This window comes from Saccopteryx leptura, chromosome X, assembly GCF_036850995.1.
Source record: "Saccopteryx leptura isolate mSacLep1 chromosome X, mSacLep1_pri_phased_curated, whole genome shotgun sequence".
Taxonomy (NCBI): Eukaryota; Metazoa; Chordata; class Mammalia; order Chiroptera; family Emballonuridae; genus Saccopteryx; species Saccopteryx leptura.
This window is the reverse complement of record NC_089516.1, coordinates 112,158,287-112,175,032: the sequence shown is the minus strand read 5'-3', so window position 1 is coordinate 112,175,032 and position 16,746 is coordinate 112,158,287. Positions and strand designations below refer to the sequence as shown.

The 16,746-nt window shown below is 38.5% G+C and overlaps 1 protein-coding gene across 3 annotated transcripts in view; it reads left to right on the top strand.

Annotated features, from left to right (window-relative positions):
- CUL4B (cullin 4B) overlaps positions 1-15,249 on the top strand; it is a 34,511-nt gene extending 19,262 nt beyond the window's left edge. The window contains exons 11-22 of one of the 3 annotated variants that reach the window (XM_066356570.1): positions 362-480; positions 1,416-1,608; positions 2,479-2,583; positions 3,304-3,414; positions 3,844-3,929; positions 4,576-4,638; positions 5,026-5,133; positions 7,150-7,263; positions 8,337-8,442; positions 9,567-9,739; positions 11,850-12,002; positions 15,086-15,249. In XM_066356570.1, coding sequence (XP_066212667.1) covers positions 362-480; positions 1,416-1,608; positions 2,479-2,583; positions 3,304-3,414; positions 3,844-3,929; positions 4,576-4,638; positions 5,026-5,133; positions 7,150-7,263; positions 8,337-8,442; positions 9,567-9,739; positions 11,850-12,002; positions 15,086-15,181 — 1,427 coding nt within the window. In that variant the 3' untranslated portion in view covers positions 15,182-15,249. Of the gene's footprint in view, positions 1-361; positions 481-1,415; positions 1,609-2,478; positions 2,584-3,303; positions 3,415-3,843; positions 3,936-4,575; positions 4,639-5,025; positions 5,134-7,149; positions 7,264-8,336; positions 8,443-9,566; positions 9,740-11,849; positions 12,003-15,085 lie in introns of all 3 variants that reach the window. The other 2 variants (XM_066356572.1, XM_066356571.1) reach the window with 2 other exon arrangements.
- The last annotated feature ends 1,497 nt before the right edge of the window (positions 15,250-16,746 follow it).

The window sequence follows — 16,746 nt, the reverse complement described above, 5'->3', positions numbered from 1 at the left end:
TGTACAGTAATGCCAGATATAATATGGCTACTGCACATATGAGGCATTTATAATGTGCACTTATGTAAACCACTTTTTATAAATTGGTTTATACATCTGATCTACTATGCTAAATGGTACACACCATTACACAATTATTTTTATTTTTACATAGGCTGAATGAAGTTTCCTATGTTTAGTTTTCACTTGGAAAGGTGATTGATTGTCTATTTGGGTTTAATTCAAAGCAGCTCTCTGTATTTAAAACTCACAGACTAGTCATAGTTCAGACCAGTATTGCAATAATAATTTAACTTAATTTTCATTAAAATATCTGACATTTTTGTTTACCTTTTTAATACCAAAATGTTTGAAATTTCAGGCTTAAATAACCTTCTTGATGAAAACCGAATTCAAGACTTATCTCTTCTGTATCAGCTCTTCAGCCGAGTGCGCGGGGGAGTTCAGGTTCTTTTGCAGCAGTGGATCGAATACATTAAGGTATTAACAGTCAACCTGTGATTCTTTTTCTTTGTTGTGGCTTGTAATCTATGCACCCAGAGTACGTATCCGCAAGCACTTCTTATTTATTAGATCCAGAATATATTTTTTTAACTAATGAGATGTTTGAGAGCAGCAACCTGAGAATGCTAGCCGTGTGACAGGTTAGCAGTAAGACATGTACCTTCTTTTTTGTGTGATAGAGACAGAGAGAGGGACAGATAAGGACAGACAGGAAGGGAGAGAGATGAAAAGCATCAATTCTTCGTTGCGACACCTTAGTTGTTCATTGATTGCTTTCTCATATGTGCCTTGACCATGGGCTTTCAGCAGACCGAGGAACCCCTTGCTCATGCCAGTGATCTTGGGCTCAAGCTGGTGAGCCTTGCTCAAAACAGATGAGTCTGCACTGAAGCTGGCAATCTCGGGGTTTTGAACCTGGGTCCTCTGCATCCCAGTCTGATGCTTATCCACTGCACCACCGCCTGGTCAGGCAAGACATGTACCCTCTTGATGTCTGCCATGATTTCCAACTCCAGTGCTTATAGCAGTGAATATAGACATTTGACATTTTTTGGATCCAAAATTTCTTTCCTTTTTTAAATCTTACACTGATGCCAGACTGCCATTTAAAAAAAAAAAAAGACAAAAAACAAACAAACCCTTAAAGCTGACTTCTTTAGAAGTAGGGGAAAGAGCCTAGAGACTTAGAATCATGTCCCATTATGATATTGTACACACAGGGGTCATCTCCTATTTCGTGATACACATGAATGGTATCAGTCTAGATGTTTTATCACTTTATTTTCTGTCCTGACTTCAAGACAGCTTTACTTTCTGAGATTTAAAAATATGTATGTCCACTTAAAATATGATTTGGGGATTGTTTTCATTGTGGATAATTCTAGTAAAACATGGTAATTTTTGTTGTTTAGGCATTTGGCAGCACTATTGTAATTAATCCTGAAAAAGATAAAACCATGGTTCAAGAATTGCTGGACTTTAAAGATAAGGTTGACCATATAATTGATATCTGTTTTCTGAAGAATGAAAAATTTATCAACGCCATGAAAGAAGCATTTGAAACATTCATTAACAAGAGACCAAACAAACCTGCCGAACTCATAGGTATTTTCCAGTCTTTTTCCAGTTATTTAATGTTCTTCTTTTATTCATAAAATTTCAGATAATCTGCAATTTTGACGAGGTTGTAATATATTAACACCATTTGTTTGATGTCGCTCAGCTGGTAGTTTCTAAGAGCCTGGATATAAAGAGTAAGGCCTTGAAGCTAATGAATGGCTCAAAGCCAACCTGTCAAACGTAATATTCTTTCACCATAAGACAGTACATTGGATTTCATTTGCTTTTAATTATAATAGTTTGAAATCTGTTTTATAAGCCCACAGAATTTTAGAGGTGGGGCCAGGTGCTGTTTCGAGAGGCCCACAATTAGGGGTACAAGAAAAGATAGCAGAAATTATAGTTGCCAGGGAGAAAAGGAAAATGTCCAGGACGAAATCCAGCCTAATAACCTGGGGCCAGCTGGCGGAAGGGCCTGGTGTACTGCAGTGCTGCTCTGGTTTCCCACCCAGGATCCCATAATGTCAGAAGAGGAGGTACTCTGAGGAGGTCTAGGGCCCTCTGCAAGAAGGATGACATTTCACTGGTCTACTACTTTTACTTAAAATTTTTGTATCTTTTGCCTCCCACTCTGTAATGTATCTGGTTTGCTTTAATAGAAAAGTAGTGTCTAAGATGGCTTATCATCATTGTAAAATGGGCACTCTAGTGGAAAGTACGTTAGAGCCAGAAGACTTGTGTTTGAGTTAAGGCTGTGGTGTTTACTAACTCTGTGACATTGTTTTTAAAAAATGGGTGTATACCTCTGAAGCATTGAAAAACTCAGTATATCACACTCCTGTTTGGGTGTGTGTAATGCCCAGCCCCTTGTGGATACTCATGAGCACTAAACAACAAACTTTCCCCCCTTTTTAGCTAAGTATGTAGATTCAAAGCTTCGCGCAGGCAACAAAGAAGCTACGGACGAGGAACTTGAAAAAATGTTGGATAAAATTATGATCATATTTAGATTTATCTATGGTAAGTTTATTTTTGTTTTAATATTTTTCTTTGAAAACAAATAACTCCACAGAGAAATTAGAGAGCAATTTATCTGGATGGAATATTACTTGAGCATTAATGTAAATAGACTTTAGGATATTAAAAGTATTATATTCCTTGCATTTAATTCATTAGGATTCTTGAGGAATGTTACTTTATTGCCCTGTGTTTTGACTTTTCCATTATTAGGAACCTTGTGGGTTTTTTTTTTTAAAAAAACAAAACAAAACACTTATTGATTTTATGTTGGGGGCAAGAAGTATTAACTCATAGTTGCTTCACTTTAATTGTTCATTGATTGCTTCTCACATGTGCATTGACCAGGCAAGCCCTGGGTTTCAAACCAGCGAGCTCAGAATTCCAGGTCAATGCTCTATATCTACTGCACCACCACAGGCTAGGCAGGAGCTTGGTTTTTTTACTCATTTGAATCTGTAGGGCATTGATATGAAAGGTACTATTTGACTAAATCTTTTCTAAAGAAAAGCTAATGCAGTTTTAATTCTTTGTAGCAAAGAACTTTTGAAATGTCTGATACAAATGTCTGCCTCTAATGTTTCTTTCATTTACAAACTTGGATAGAATATATAAGTATAAATAACTTGGAGTAGTAGTATGATTTATTAAATACTTTGAAATACGTTTCTCAGAACTTTTTATTGCAATGTTATGAGACCTGTGTTTTATTATTTAACACAGGCAAGGATGTCTTTGAGGCCTTCTATAAGAAAGATTTAGCTAAGCGCCTGTTAGTTGGGAAGAGTGCATCTGTAGATGCCGAAAAATCAATGCTGTCCAAACTTAAACATGGTATGTTTGTCATTCTTTCTGTTCATTTTCTGCTTTGATTTCTGGGGGGAAATACTAGCTTAATTTTTTACTACTTTGTCAATAATTCCATGTTTGTATGATGAAAATGTAAATTGAGTAAGCTCAACCTGTTGTTGGAAACATATCCAGAGCTGTTGTGATTTTTAAAAAATAACATTGCTCTTGTTTTTACGATTTGTATAAAAAATTGCCAATTATTTTATGCCTAAATAGGAGATAAGTTTACTATAAGATTAACGAGTTTGATTCTCAATTAGTGAGCCATACAGTTTGGGGTAGGGATTATTGTTATGAATAGTTACCGATCGTATTTCATGCTGAAGTAAGTTTTACATTCATGTTTTCAATTTTAAATTCTTTGTTTTTAAACACTTTGAAGTATAATAAATGTATAAACTTCTTTAATAGAATGTGGAGCTGCCTTCACCAGCAAACTTGAAGGAATGTTTAAAGACATGGAACTTTCTAAAGACATCATGATTCAGTTCAAACAGGTAAAAGTGAGTTAAACTCTTATTTAATTCTTTAAACTTAAATATATTGTTATCTCCTTGCTGTGGTTTGTATAGAAAAGGATAAATAGAAATGTGTTTGTTGTAAATATTTCATAGCAATTTAAATGATATTCATAGTAGAGAAAAAAATCACCGATGAAATGTAAGTATATTTGACCTTCAGTATTCTCAGCATGCACCCAAGATAACACAGAAGTAGAAATAAAATGTATTGAGCTGAAGTCAGGACAAGAGCTGTAGCTAGATAGTGAGAACAGGACTTTCTCCAGCATCTAGCAACCGTTGATTTGCATGTTCAAAACTGGCAGTGGAGAGGGAGGAGAAGTGACAGAGTGGTTGTGTAAGGCCTTTGGGGACGTTGGGAGTGAAAAGCTAGATCCACAGTTTTACAGATGTTGTTAGAAGGTGGTTTTGAAATATTTAAGAGCAAAAGTATACTGATAGCAAATTAGATTTTACTCTGTTAGGGTTTTAATAATGACTTCTTGCCACTATATTGCTATGGTAGGAAATGAGAGTTGAAGACGGGAAAAATCAAAGTCAGTAGGATCATGGGTCCTGTGTAGCTACAGAATAGGGTTTATCTGCTTTGCCCTCTCCCCTTTTTCTTCCTTCCCCACTTCAGGTCACCTCCTGCAAGCAGGCGGTGGAGCAAGTGAAATACCGGAGACTTGGGCTGGCTGGTGGGGTGAGGAATGGGGGTTGCTGCAAGGGGTTCCAACCACATAGGGGTCTCCGAAGGTGGGGACTGCAGGTGCTATGGGGAACATATTGGAGAGGAGGTCCTGTAACAGCCCAGCTGTATGTGAGAAACTACTTAAGTCGATAATGCCTCTAACGAGGCCACATGATCCTTGTGTGCCATTGTAATGTCAACTAGTGCGCTTTTGTAGTGCATTTAATATAGGATTCATTTATAATATTTTAATAGTTGCCTTTTATTTTAGAGATGCCTTGGCCAGTATTTGCATGTGATTTTATAATGGGAAACTTCTTGAATGGGTTGTTATTATGACATGAAATGTGTGCACTTTTAGTTTTAAGATCTCAATATGTGTGTTTGATCTTCTTGCAGTATATGCAGAACCAGAATGTCCCTGGGAATATCGAATTAACTGTGAATATCCTCACGATGGGCTATTGGCCAACATACGTGCCTATGGAAGTCCATTTACCGCCAGAGGTAAGAGTTGCTGCTTAGGACTTGAGTTACACGCATAGAAATACATCAAAGGACACTTGTATTTTGTCTGTCATTGAGAAATACTTTTTCTAAAAGTTTATGTCAGTAAGCACACCAATACCAAATGCTAACTGTTTTAATATTTTACTCTCCTATTTATATTACTTTTCCATTAATACCATTAGAGCAGGGGTAGGGAACCTTTTTGGCTGAGAGAGCCATGAACGCCACATATTTAAAAATGTAATTCCGTGAGAGCCATACAATGACCTGTGTACGTTATACATTATCCAATAAAAATTTGGTGTTGTCCCGGAGGACAGCTGTGATTGGTTCCGGCCACCTGCAACCATGAACATGAGTGGTAGGAAATGAATGGATTGTAATACATGAGAATATTTTATATTTTTAACGTTATTATTTTTTTTTTATTAAAGATTTGTCTGTGAGCCAGATGCAGCCATCAAAAGAGCCACATCTGGCTCATGAGCCATAGGTTCCCGACCCCTGTATTAGAACATAGCTGAACATTCACGTTTCTGGGTTCAGGGTTGATTTCCCTGACTCTTCTCTCAGTTCCTCAGATTGTACTGAACCACTCTGCCAAGTTCTCAGAAATTCTTGCCTGTATGTCACATGGGGGTTGGATAGCTGAACGATGGGTGATTGAGAAAAATCCCTGACTCCTTGGGGAAATGCCTACCTCAGGACCGAAGCTAAGGGAAGGGGTTGAGGATAGAAAGCTAGCTATTGAGAATCCTCCACGGAGATAATCATGGATACCCAGGGAGTAGACATCCCTTATTAGGAGGAAGAATGTGGAAGCAGGAAGAAAAAGGCTGAGGCAGGATTTGGGAATGGGCTCACATTTGGCAGGTGGTTGGAAAGGGAACCTGTGAAGGAAACCAGGGAAGAAGCAGTAGTGAGATAAAGGAACCTGCACGGCGCAAAGGCCCAAAAGGCACTGGAGGGGAATGTGTCAGAAGAGGGGATGATGAGATGTTGCAGAGAAAGCAGGAGTGAAGACTGATAAATGCCATCAGATCTGGTAGTTGGGGGATAATTGCCTTACATCTGTGATCCCTGGACCTACTGGATAGTCTTAAGAACATTCAGAAATTATACATGAGGTAAATATAAAGAATGGTGAATGTACGCTCTGCCTCCCAGGAGCACGGCCACGCCTTTCCCTTCCCCTCTTCTTCTGCCACAGGCAAGCATCTCCTAAACTCTAAGGGACCCCACAAGACGTGCAGCCAGGGAGCAGTGGGCAGCGGCAGCTCATCCTGGGCTAACCCCCCAGAGCTTGTCCCCGAGGCCCTCTTTACCCTGACTTTCCATTGAACTGACAGCAGCCCTGCCTTGGCTCCCGTCTTTCTCATAGCCTTTCTAGAGAGCCAGGGTAGCCTGCCTGGTCTCTCTCCTGTTGCTTCTTTTATCCTAGACCAATGTTTTTTCAGCCCCTGCTGCTGGTCTGCCAGGAATGTTGTGCCCATCCATTAACTACCCCGATGTTGTATGAAGATTACAGCCCTACCGATCTTAGTCGGAGATGCTTATGTTTAGGGTGATTTCTGCCTTAGTGGTCCCTGAAATAATTCTCCTTTTTTTGTGACAGAGACAGAGGAACAGACAGGGAGGGTGATGAGAAGCATCAATTCTTCCTTGTGGCACCTTAGTTGTTCATTGATGGCTTTCTCATATGTGCCTTCACCCGGGGGCTACAGCACACCAAGTGACCCCTTGCTCAGACCAGATGAGCCCGCACTCAAGCTGGCGACCTTGGGGTTTCAAACCTGGGTTCTCTGTGTCCCAGTTTGATGCTGTATCCACTGCGCCACTGCCCAGCCAGGCTAATTCTCCTATTTTCAGCAGTCCCCAAGTGTAAAAAAGTTGAAAACCACTGCTCTGGGCCCTTATTTCACTGTCTTCAGCTTTAATAAACGTACTAAAAAAAAAGTGAATGTGTGATATTGGAAACAGAACTTAAATAAAGCTCTATTTTATTCACTGTAGATGGTAAAACTTCAGGAGATTTTCAAGACATTTTACCTAGGCAAACATAGTGGCAGGAAACTTCAGTGGCAGTCGACCCTAGGACACTGTGTGCTAAAGGCAGAATTTAAAGAGGTAAGTGGATCTTCTCCAAATGTAGTTTTCACCTTCATCTTAGATACTGAGGTCATTCCTCTTGTTTATAAATTTACTCTTAATAGCTGCATGTCAGCGATAGCTTGTCACAGCTTTGTGCGTAGTATAAGAACGTGGTCTTTTCCACAGTTGATTTGACCCTGCTGCAAAACCAAAACAACAATGCTTTTTCTCGTTCTTTCCCTACCTGTGGATTCAGAATTCACTGCCAATTCTTTACAGGAAACATCTTTTCTTGTTGCTGGGGGCTAGAGAATAGACTTCCTACAGCTTTTTACAACTATACAAATCAAAACAAGTCAAAAATGCTTTTGAAATAGTGATTTTTTGCTGTTTGTGACAAATATCTGTAATGACACATGAGGAGGCTAAGTTATTCATTTTCATTACTTTGTTGTTCAGTTTTAATTATAAGGTTTTAAGAAAAGACCTGTGGAGGCCCTGGCCGGTTGGCTCAGCGGTAGAGCGTCGGCCTGGCGTGCGGGGGACCCGGGTTCGATTCCCGGCCAGGGCACATAGGAGAAGCGCCCATTTGCTTCTCCACCCCCCCTCCTTCCTCTCTGTCTCTCTCTTCCCCTCCCGCAGCTAAGGCTCCATTGGAGCAAGGATGGCCGGGCGCTGGGGATGGCTCCTTGGCCTCTGCCCCAGGCGCTAGAGTGGCTCTGGTCCCGGCAGAGCGATGCCCCGGAGGGGCAGAGCATCGCCCCTGGTGGGCAGAGCGTTGCCCCTTGTGGGCGTGCCGGGTGGATCCCGGTCGGGCGCATGCAGGAGTCTGTCTGACTGTCTCTCCCCGTTTCCAGCTTCAGAAAAAAATACAAAAAAGAAAAAAAAAAAAAAAAAAGACCTGTGGAAGTGTCACCCAATCCTTCCTCCTGTTTTAGGTAGGACCACACCTAAGCCCTATGGTGAATTTTCTGGATACTGTTAATCCATGTTTCTATATCCACTAATTAAAAAACATGCTTTTCCTAAAAGCAATGAGTTATTTGATTAATTTTTCATTTTTTTTTTTAAAGGATGACTGAGGCTAAACACTTCTGTTTCTCCAACAGGGTAAAAAAGAGCTCCAGGTCTCTCTTTTTCAAACGCTGGTGCTGCTGATGTTTAATGAGGGAGAGGAGTTCAGTTTAGAAGAGATCAAGCAGGCTACCGGAATAGGTTTGTGTTGAATCAGTCAATTAGCAAGCATTATTTAGTGTCTACTGTGTGCACTCCACTAGTTAGGAGATCTGGGGTGATACAAAAGAGTAATCCCTCCCCTCAGCACTTACCGTGTAACCACTGGAAAGGGGGGAAAATGACACTTGAAATAATTCCACAACCATTCAGGACCTAACGTGGTGCAGACTAGGAGTGTGTTAGGAATTCAGAGAAGCAAGAGTTCACTGTGGACTGGTACAACGAGGAAAGACTTCGTGAAGGGGGTGGGACCTGAGCTGGACCTTCAAGTTTTAGTTCAGGAGAAAGCATAGGCTGCAGGGGGAAATGATAGGAGAAAAGGCCTGGAGGTAGAAACGGGCGCAGTGTGGCAGGAGTCATAAAGAGTTTAACTGAAGCACAGAACAGGTAGCTAAAAAGTTCGTTAGGTAAGGGGCGTAGATTGTGATCATGGAGAGCCTTAGAAATCTAGCAGATAAAACCTACACTGTAGGATCACAAGTATGTGACATAATGGAAGTGATTTACATGGACAACTGACCTGGAATCAGTAGACAATAGAGCAGCTTGGAGAATGAAGAGGTTTCAGTCCAGAATGTAGTGGGGTGATTTGGGCACAAGGTGACAGGGGCTTAGACTAGAACGAGGCCAGTGAGAATGGAGAAGAGGCATCTCTAACGGAGCAACAACTTACTAGGTAAGTGGAGGATGAAGGAGAAGGAAGAGTCAAAGATGAATCCAGGGTTCCTCATCCGAGTAGGTTGGTAGTTTCACAACTAACAGTTGGAAGGAGAACCCAGTGTTGTGGGGAAGATGATGAATACAATCTTGAAATATTGGAGTTGATGATAATAACAACAGCCAGGTGGAGGTGTCTTTTAAATGTGGACACCACCACGTTTCTGACGATTTGGTAGCTATCCACACGGGATGTTAATTGACCTCTTCAGAGGATGAGCAGGGAAAAAATCCATGGGTAGAACAGAGAGAGAGTCACTGGTGACCTTGCAGTCAGAAGGAAGCAGTTTTAACAGAGGGGTGGGTGGAAGCTAGAGTGAGGCTGAACATAACTGTTCTTGTTGATGAGCTAGTAGTCAATGCCTAAGCCACTATTTCTTATTCAGAGGATGGCGAGTTAAGGAGAACACTGCAGTCTTTGGCCTGTGGCAAAGCTCGAGTCCTGGCGAAAAATCCAAAAGGCAAAGATATCGAAGATGGTGACAAGTTCATTTGTAATGATGATTTCAAACACAAGCTTTTCAGGATAAAGATCAATCAAATCCAGATGAAAGAAACGGTATTTCTTTTGCATTCTTCTCATTCTACTGCACTGAAATTATATGTGTTCATAAAAAAATGTGTAAAGAAGATTTTATACCTATTATACTACCAATAACATAAACATTTTCTATGCCTATATCTAGCTCAATGTTCAGTTGTCTCTTGCCATATCACAGTTCACTTTTTGCGTTCTCACTGTATCGTGGATTTTTAAATCGTATATATTTAATTTTGTTTCGTGGATTTTTCGCTATAACGTGGGATTTTGCATTATATAGGTATTTTTATATATTATTTTAATTATTTTTTTGGTAAAGTAAGCATTTCCTAGCCTAAAAAATTGAAAACAATATAAAAATATTAATTAAAACATTAAAATAGTATTAAATTGAAATAAAGCCTTAAAATATGTAAATAATAAAATAAATATAAGGTGGCTACTCCATGGATTCTCGCCTGTCGCAGGGAGTTCTGGAACCTAACCCCACGATAGACGAGGGAGCACTGTATTTCAGTATTTGATTTTGCAGTTCTCTTGCAGGGAGGTGCACACAGTTGGACATGATACTCAACATAGTTTTATAGCCTGCTTTTTATGTTCACCATTAAATCTTTAGACTTTTATTTCATACCATTAAATATCTTGATAAAACAGATGTCCACATAGTTTTCTTTTACATGGCTATTATACTTTATTCAATGATTGTATATTATGGGGCCATTAAATGTATGATTTTTTAGTATCCTAAATAAAACTGTAAGAAACCTCTTTGTTTCTAAACCTTAGTCTCTCTGAGCTTTCCTTTATGATAAATTCATGGAAGTAGATCTTTTTGGTCAAAACCTATTAACATTTTTTATTTTTCCATTGATATGAGTCAGGGGAAGGGAGAGGTAGGCAGAGAGAGAGAAAGAGAGAGAGAGAGGGAGGGAGAGAGAAGAGCATCAATTTGTTGTTTCACTTAGTTGTTCCATTTAGTAGTGGTATACCCACTGATTGGTTCTCATATGAACCCCAACCGGGGATTAAACCCTTGACCTGACCTCTGGTATGCAAGGTCAATACTTATCCACGGAGACACCCAGCCAGGGCTGTTTTAAGAGTCTTAATACATTATGTCATTCTGTGTCCTAGAAAGGCTGTGCCAATTTACACTCTATCTAGCAGCCTGACTGCCTGCTTTAACTTCACCCTCGCCATTACTAAAGATTGTACTTTTTTTTAAAGCTTTGCCAACTTGCTTGATGAAAAATCTCAATGATTTAGTATTTCTTCCATTAACAGTGAATAGTTTGTTGGATTTTGCCTTTTCAGTTTGTATGAGTTATTAAGAAAACCAACAAGTACAACATTTTATGAAACCAGTTGGTTTTAGTTCCAATTTTCCAATTGGTTTAATGCAGGACTTGAGAAAAAGTTTTCATGTAGGACAGAGGTCAGTATCTCAAAGGAGTTCGTCTTCACATCAAAGGTAGTGTGTATTTCCTTGGAAGATTACTGTGTCCTTTTAAAACATTTTAGCTGTATCAGAAAGAAACTGCTGGCAAAAGCCCAAACTATTCTTTTGATTTAGGTGCTAAAGATGAACATTTTTGCTTTAGCATTAAAATTGGTAAACTGACTCTAGAACTCCTAAAATTGTTAGTCTTGAATGAATATAAGTCCTGACAGTGTGTATTTCTGATTTATATATTACAAAAATTATTTTTGAAAAAAGTTTGACTCTATTAGATTAGCTAGTTAGTGCCATACTTTGCGTTGGAGTCAATGATTTTTATGGAGAAGCTAATGTCATACAGAAATCTAGTCAAAAACCCCTTGTGACACACTTAGATTTCAAGGATTCAGTGAAAGAAAGTGATAAATTATGTATCAGGTAGTCTCTACTTCTAGAAAAGCAACTCAAAGATGGCATTTTTCTATTAACTAATATTGCAATTACTTCATAGGTACAGGGCAATATAATTATTTTTTTTCTGTCATTTTCTGTATTTATAAAGTTCCTTTAGATAATTCAGCATACCTAATGCATTAACAGTATGCCATGTTACTAAAATACACAATTTGTGTAAGTTATCACATTTTACTTAAGATAAAGTTCCTCAGTTTAAACTTTTTTTGTTAGGTTGAGGAACAAGCAAGCACTACAGAAAGAGTATTTCAAGACAGACAGTATCAAATTGATGCTGCAATTGTTCGAATTATGAAGATGAGGAAGACACTTAGCCACAATCTCCTGGTTTCAGAAGTGTACAACCAGTTGAAATTTCCAGTAAAGGTAAGTACCTCTGTGTTTTTGTGTTGAACTTGTTATATATAAAAGAGCTAACATTGGATTTTCAAACATGGATCTGACAAACGTAGACTAAAGCCTCAAGATCATTTGGAGGGACCAAAGTTTTAATTTATCATGTTCATATATAGGGGTCCCCAAACTATAGCCCATGGGCCGCATGAAGTCCCCTGAGGCCATTTATCCGGCCCCCACTGCACTTCCAGAAGGGGCACCTCTTTCATTGGTGGTCAGTGAGAGGAGCATAGTTCCCATTGAAATACTGGTCAGCTTGTTAATTTAAATTTACTTGTTCTTTATTTTAAATATTGTATTTGTTCCCGTTTTGTTTTTTCACTTTAAAATAAGATATGTGCAGTGTGCTTAGGGATTTGTTCATAGTTTTTTTTTATAGTCTGGCCCTCCAACGGTCTGAGGGACAGTGAACTGGCCCCCTGTGTAAAAAGTTTGGGGACCCCTGTTCATATATATGATTCCATATGTGGGCGGCTGTGACAAAAGAGAGAAAACAATTTATAAAAGCTCTTATACTTGAAAGTTAAATGAGTCTTCGAAATTTTCAAGTTTATTCACTGTATTTCTTTTGTTTCTTTTTTTTTTTTCTCCTTGGAATACCTTGTTACAGCACAGGGAACATAGTCAATAATATTGTAATAACTGTGTGTTCCCAGGTGGGTGCTAGAATTATCAGGGAGATCACCTCGTAAATTATATAAATGTCTAACCACTGTGCTGTACACCTGAAACTAATATAAAATAATACTGAATGCCAGCTGTATAATGTAAAAATACATGCACGTATACAAATAGCTTGGTATTTGACAGATTTGGTTAAATCTTTTGTTTAGTTGGATTATCTTGAGTGTCAATTAGAAACTCTATATATATAGATAACTAGCCATCTTTTTGAAAAGTTTAGCAGTAGTTCTGGCAAATTGGAATCTGTTGTTAAATGGATGTTCCACTGTAAATGCCCAGTGATAATGAGGCGTAGCCAATGTGGTGGTGCACTGTACTGTTTTCCAAGTTTTATAAGATTTCCAAACCCTTGTGGTGATAAACACTTGATACAATTTGGCTATTGAGGTTCTCATGAGCTTTTTTTTTCTTTTGTCAAATGGGGAAAATAACAGTATTTACCTTGTAGGATTATTGTGAGGCTTAAATGAGATGATATATGAAAAAGCTTAGCACTGGTCCTGGCACATAATAAGTTCTCATTAGCTATTCAATGCTGGTAAGGTAGGCTTTCTGTCTTCTCCAAACCTAACACTGTCCTCATTACCATACTCTCACCCGCATGCTCTGCCTAACAACCATTTCACCTCCAGCCAGAGAGATCACTCACGCTGCAGAAGGTAAGAGGATCACTATAATAAATATTGTGCTGGTATTTTAGATTCACCATAAGAAAGAGAAAGCCATTTTGATTTTCAAACCTTAGAATTACTGCGGAGTATTATGGCTGACATTTTGGCTGCTCCATCAGACAACTCTCCCTCTTTAACTTGATCAAGTGGCTACTTTTCTCAGTCTGAAAAGCTCTCTGTTAGCAAGCATGATTACATTTTTTATAGGCTAGATACAAATCCAGTGGAATTTTGTCATCTCAGAGATCAGAATACAACCATGAAAATAAACTTAAAAACTTTCTCAAGTTTTTAACCAAAAAGATTCAAAAATCTAAATCATTATCATTTATAGTAGCTAATATCTTACATTAAACCTGAAATACAAAGATCTGAATTATTAGATGACACTTCACTTATCAAACCATTTGTTGTAGTATTCTTACAAATAGTGATATCTGCAGTACATTTTTTTGTTCTTTAGTACATTTTTTTTATTTAACAAAAATGCAACCTGATTTTAAGAACTAGCTTTTGCCCAAACTTAAAGTCTACCTGTTTTCTCAAACTCTCTTGCCAAAATTAAATAGCATCCTGTCTCCCTAAACTGATAATGTGTTTCTCATGTGGTTGAGATAGTCTTTTGTATTTGTGCAGTGAATAGCTGCTTCTCTATGCCTGACCTGTGGTGATGCCGTGGATAAAGCCTCGACCTGGAATGCTGAGGCTGCTGGTTCAAAACCCTGGGCTTGCCTGGTCAAGGCACATATGGGAGTTGATGCTTCCTGCTCCTCCTCACCCTTCTCTCTCTCTCTCTCTCTCTCTCTCTCTCTCTCTCTCTCTTCTCTGAAGTGAATAAATAAAATAAAAATAATTTTAAAAAGACCTCTCTAAAAGAGAAAAGTGATAGAAAGTGTAATAAAATAATATAATGCATAATAGTTTATGTATAGTTTAAAACATTTCTTAACCTAATTTATTTTTATTATACTTTATCTTTTAAAATTGGGATTTTGAAACTTAAAAAATTTTAAACTGAGATTAAATAGCCTGACCAGATGGTAGCACAGTGGATAGAGCGTCGGACTGGGACGCAGAGGACCCAGGTTCAAAACCGCGAGGTCACCGGCTTGAGCACAGGCTCATCCAGCTTGAGCTTGGTATCGTAGACATGACCTCATGGTCACTGGCTTGAGTCCAAAGGTCACTCACTGGCTTGAAGCCCAAGGTCACTGGCTTGAGCAAGGGGTTAGTCGCTCTGCTGTAGCCCCCTCCCCCCATCAAGGCACATATGAGAGAGCAATAAGTGAACAACTAAGGTGCCTGCCACAACGAAGAACTGATGCTTCTCATCTCTCTCCTTTCCTGTCTGTCCCTCTCTGTCTCTATCACACACAAAGATGAGATTAAATACGTTATCAATGAGCTAAAACTTTTTTTTAATTGATTGATTTTAGAGAGGAAGGGGGAGAGAACAAAGAGAGAGAGAGAAGCATTCATTTTTTTGGTCCGCTTAGTTGTGCATTCACTGGCCGCTTCCTATGCGTGCCCTGACCAGGAATCGAACCTGCAACCTTGGTGTTTTGGGACTACCTATGCTCTAACTGACTGGGCTAACCAGCCAGGGGAAAAAACATTTCTTTTTTTCGTGGGGTGTTGGTAAATGGGCTTGAGCCAATGAATATGAGCTTTGCACTGAGAATTTGCCTTTTCTTACAGCCTGCTGATCTTAAGAAGAGAATAGAATCCTTAATTGACCGGGACTACATGGAAAGAGATAAAGAAAACCCAAATCAGTACAACTACATTGCATAAAATTTTGGCTTTGAAGCATTTTGTGTCTCATGCTGTAGCCAGTGGATAAACTTAACTTGTTGATCCTATATTGTTTGACTTCTTTTATACTACCGATGACCAAATGAAGCAGTGTAATGGGAATAGTTGAGTGGACCTTTTCAGTGGTTAACATGCCCATTAAAAGAGTAATACTTACGTAAGAAGAATGTTGTTGAACTCTTTGCATGTTACTTAGTATGATGTGCAGAAAAATCTTAAGGAAGTACTTGGTCTTCATGATTCCTCTTTGGAACTGGGGAAGAGGTCCCTATGGCTATTAAAAAAGGAGGGTTCTTGTACACCGTTACTTATGAAGCAAAGGTTTATTTGCTTAAAATGTCATTTAAAGATACCTAAACTGCATGCAAACTTTATTTACTGTACAGAGTTCTGGATGTATTTATCAAATAGAAAAACCACCCTGGACTTGGTTGTTCACCTCTTTTGTGATTTCCCTTGCAAAGAAAAATGAGTTGTCATAGCTATTGATATTTTACTAAGTAATGTTCTCTTACACTCAAAGGGATGTTTTCAAAAAAATTATTTGTAAACAAATTTTCAAGTAGAGGGACAGTTGCTTATATACTCTCTTGTATAGACACATCCTCAAATGTTCCATTTAAGATTATGGGATGTGTGTTTATGGCTTAGCCCTGAGTTTATTGTGCCGAGTAATAAGTACTTATAAAAATAGCTGAAATAGAAAATCTCTGATCATTTGTACTAGAAGAACACAGTAGGAAAGAAAAATCCAACTCCTTCATATTAAAAAAGAATTCAATATGAACATTGCAAAAGAGACCAGAACCCACATATTTTGTGAATTTGTACACAACTCAAAACTCATCAACTAGTCTTCAGCTTCCTTTAGACTTTAATGTTGTTTGAACAGTTTTGTCTTTAACTTGGACCAATTATGGGTTGTTACAGGCTTTTTAGGATTTAGCATTCCTGTTTTTTTTTCTACCAAAGTTTTTTTTTTTTTTTGGAAGCACCCCAACTCTTTGTTGGTAAATAAGCCTTTCCTATCATTTTTATTCTAAGTTCCTAACACCCTAGATGTAAAGGTCCTTTCTCATTTTCTCCACACATCCCCTAGTTAGGAATTTCTAATTCTATATTATGCTGATCGTATTCCTTTCAAAATTGTTTGAAGAGCCCTCATAACGACTGGACACTACTTTTCAGGGGAATGTCCTAGGATCAATCAGACATAGAAAATAGCAAAAGTATTCTTCTTTGAATTGATAATGTGAGTAAAAGGCTTCTCTTTACCACCATTTTTTTTTGTGTGTGGGGGGGAGGGTGTTTGTTTTGGGTTTCTTATTTTTCTTTCTTATTTGCTTTTCCTTGAAGCTTTGAAACGAATTGGTCATGAAGGAAAAGCAGAAAATATTGAATAGGTTTTTGAAAATCAGAACTGCTTTAATGCTTTTTTGTAGCAGTCCATTTCCTTGACTACTTGGAGCCATTAGGAAGAATACTTAGGTCCTACCTGGAGACTTGGTTTTTGTGTCTGCTGTTGATTAACTTGAGTTCTCAAA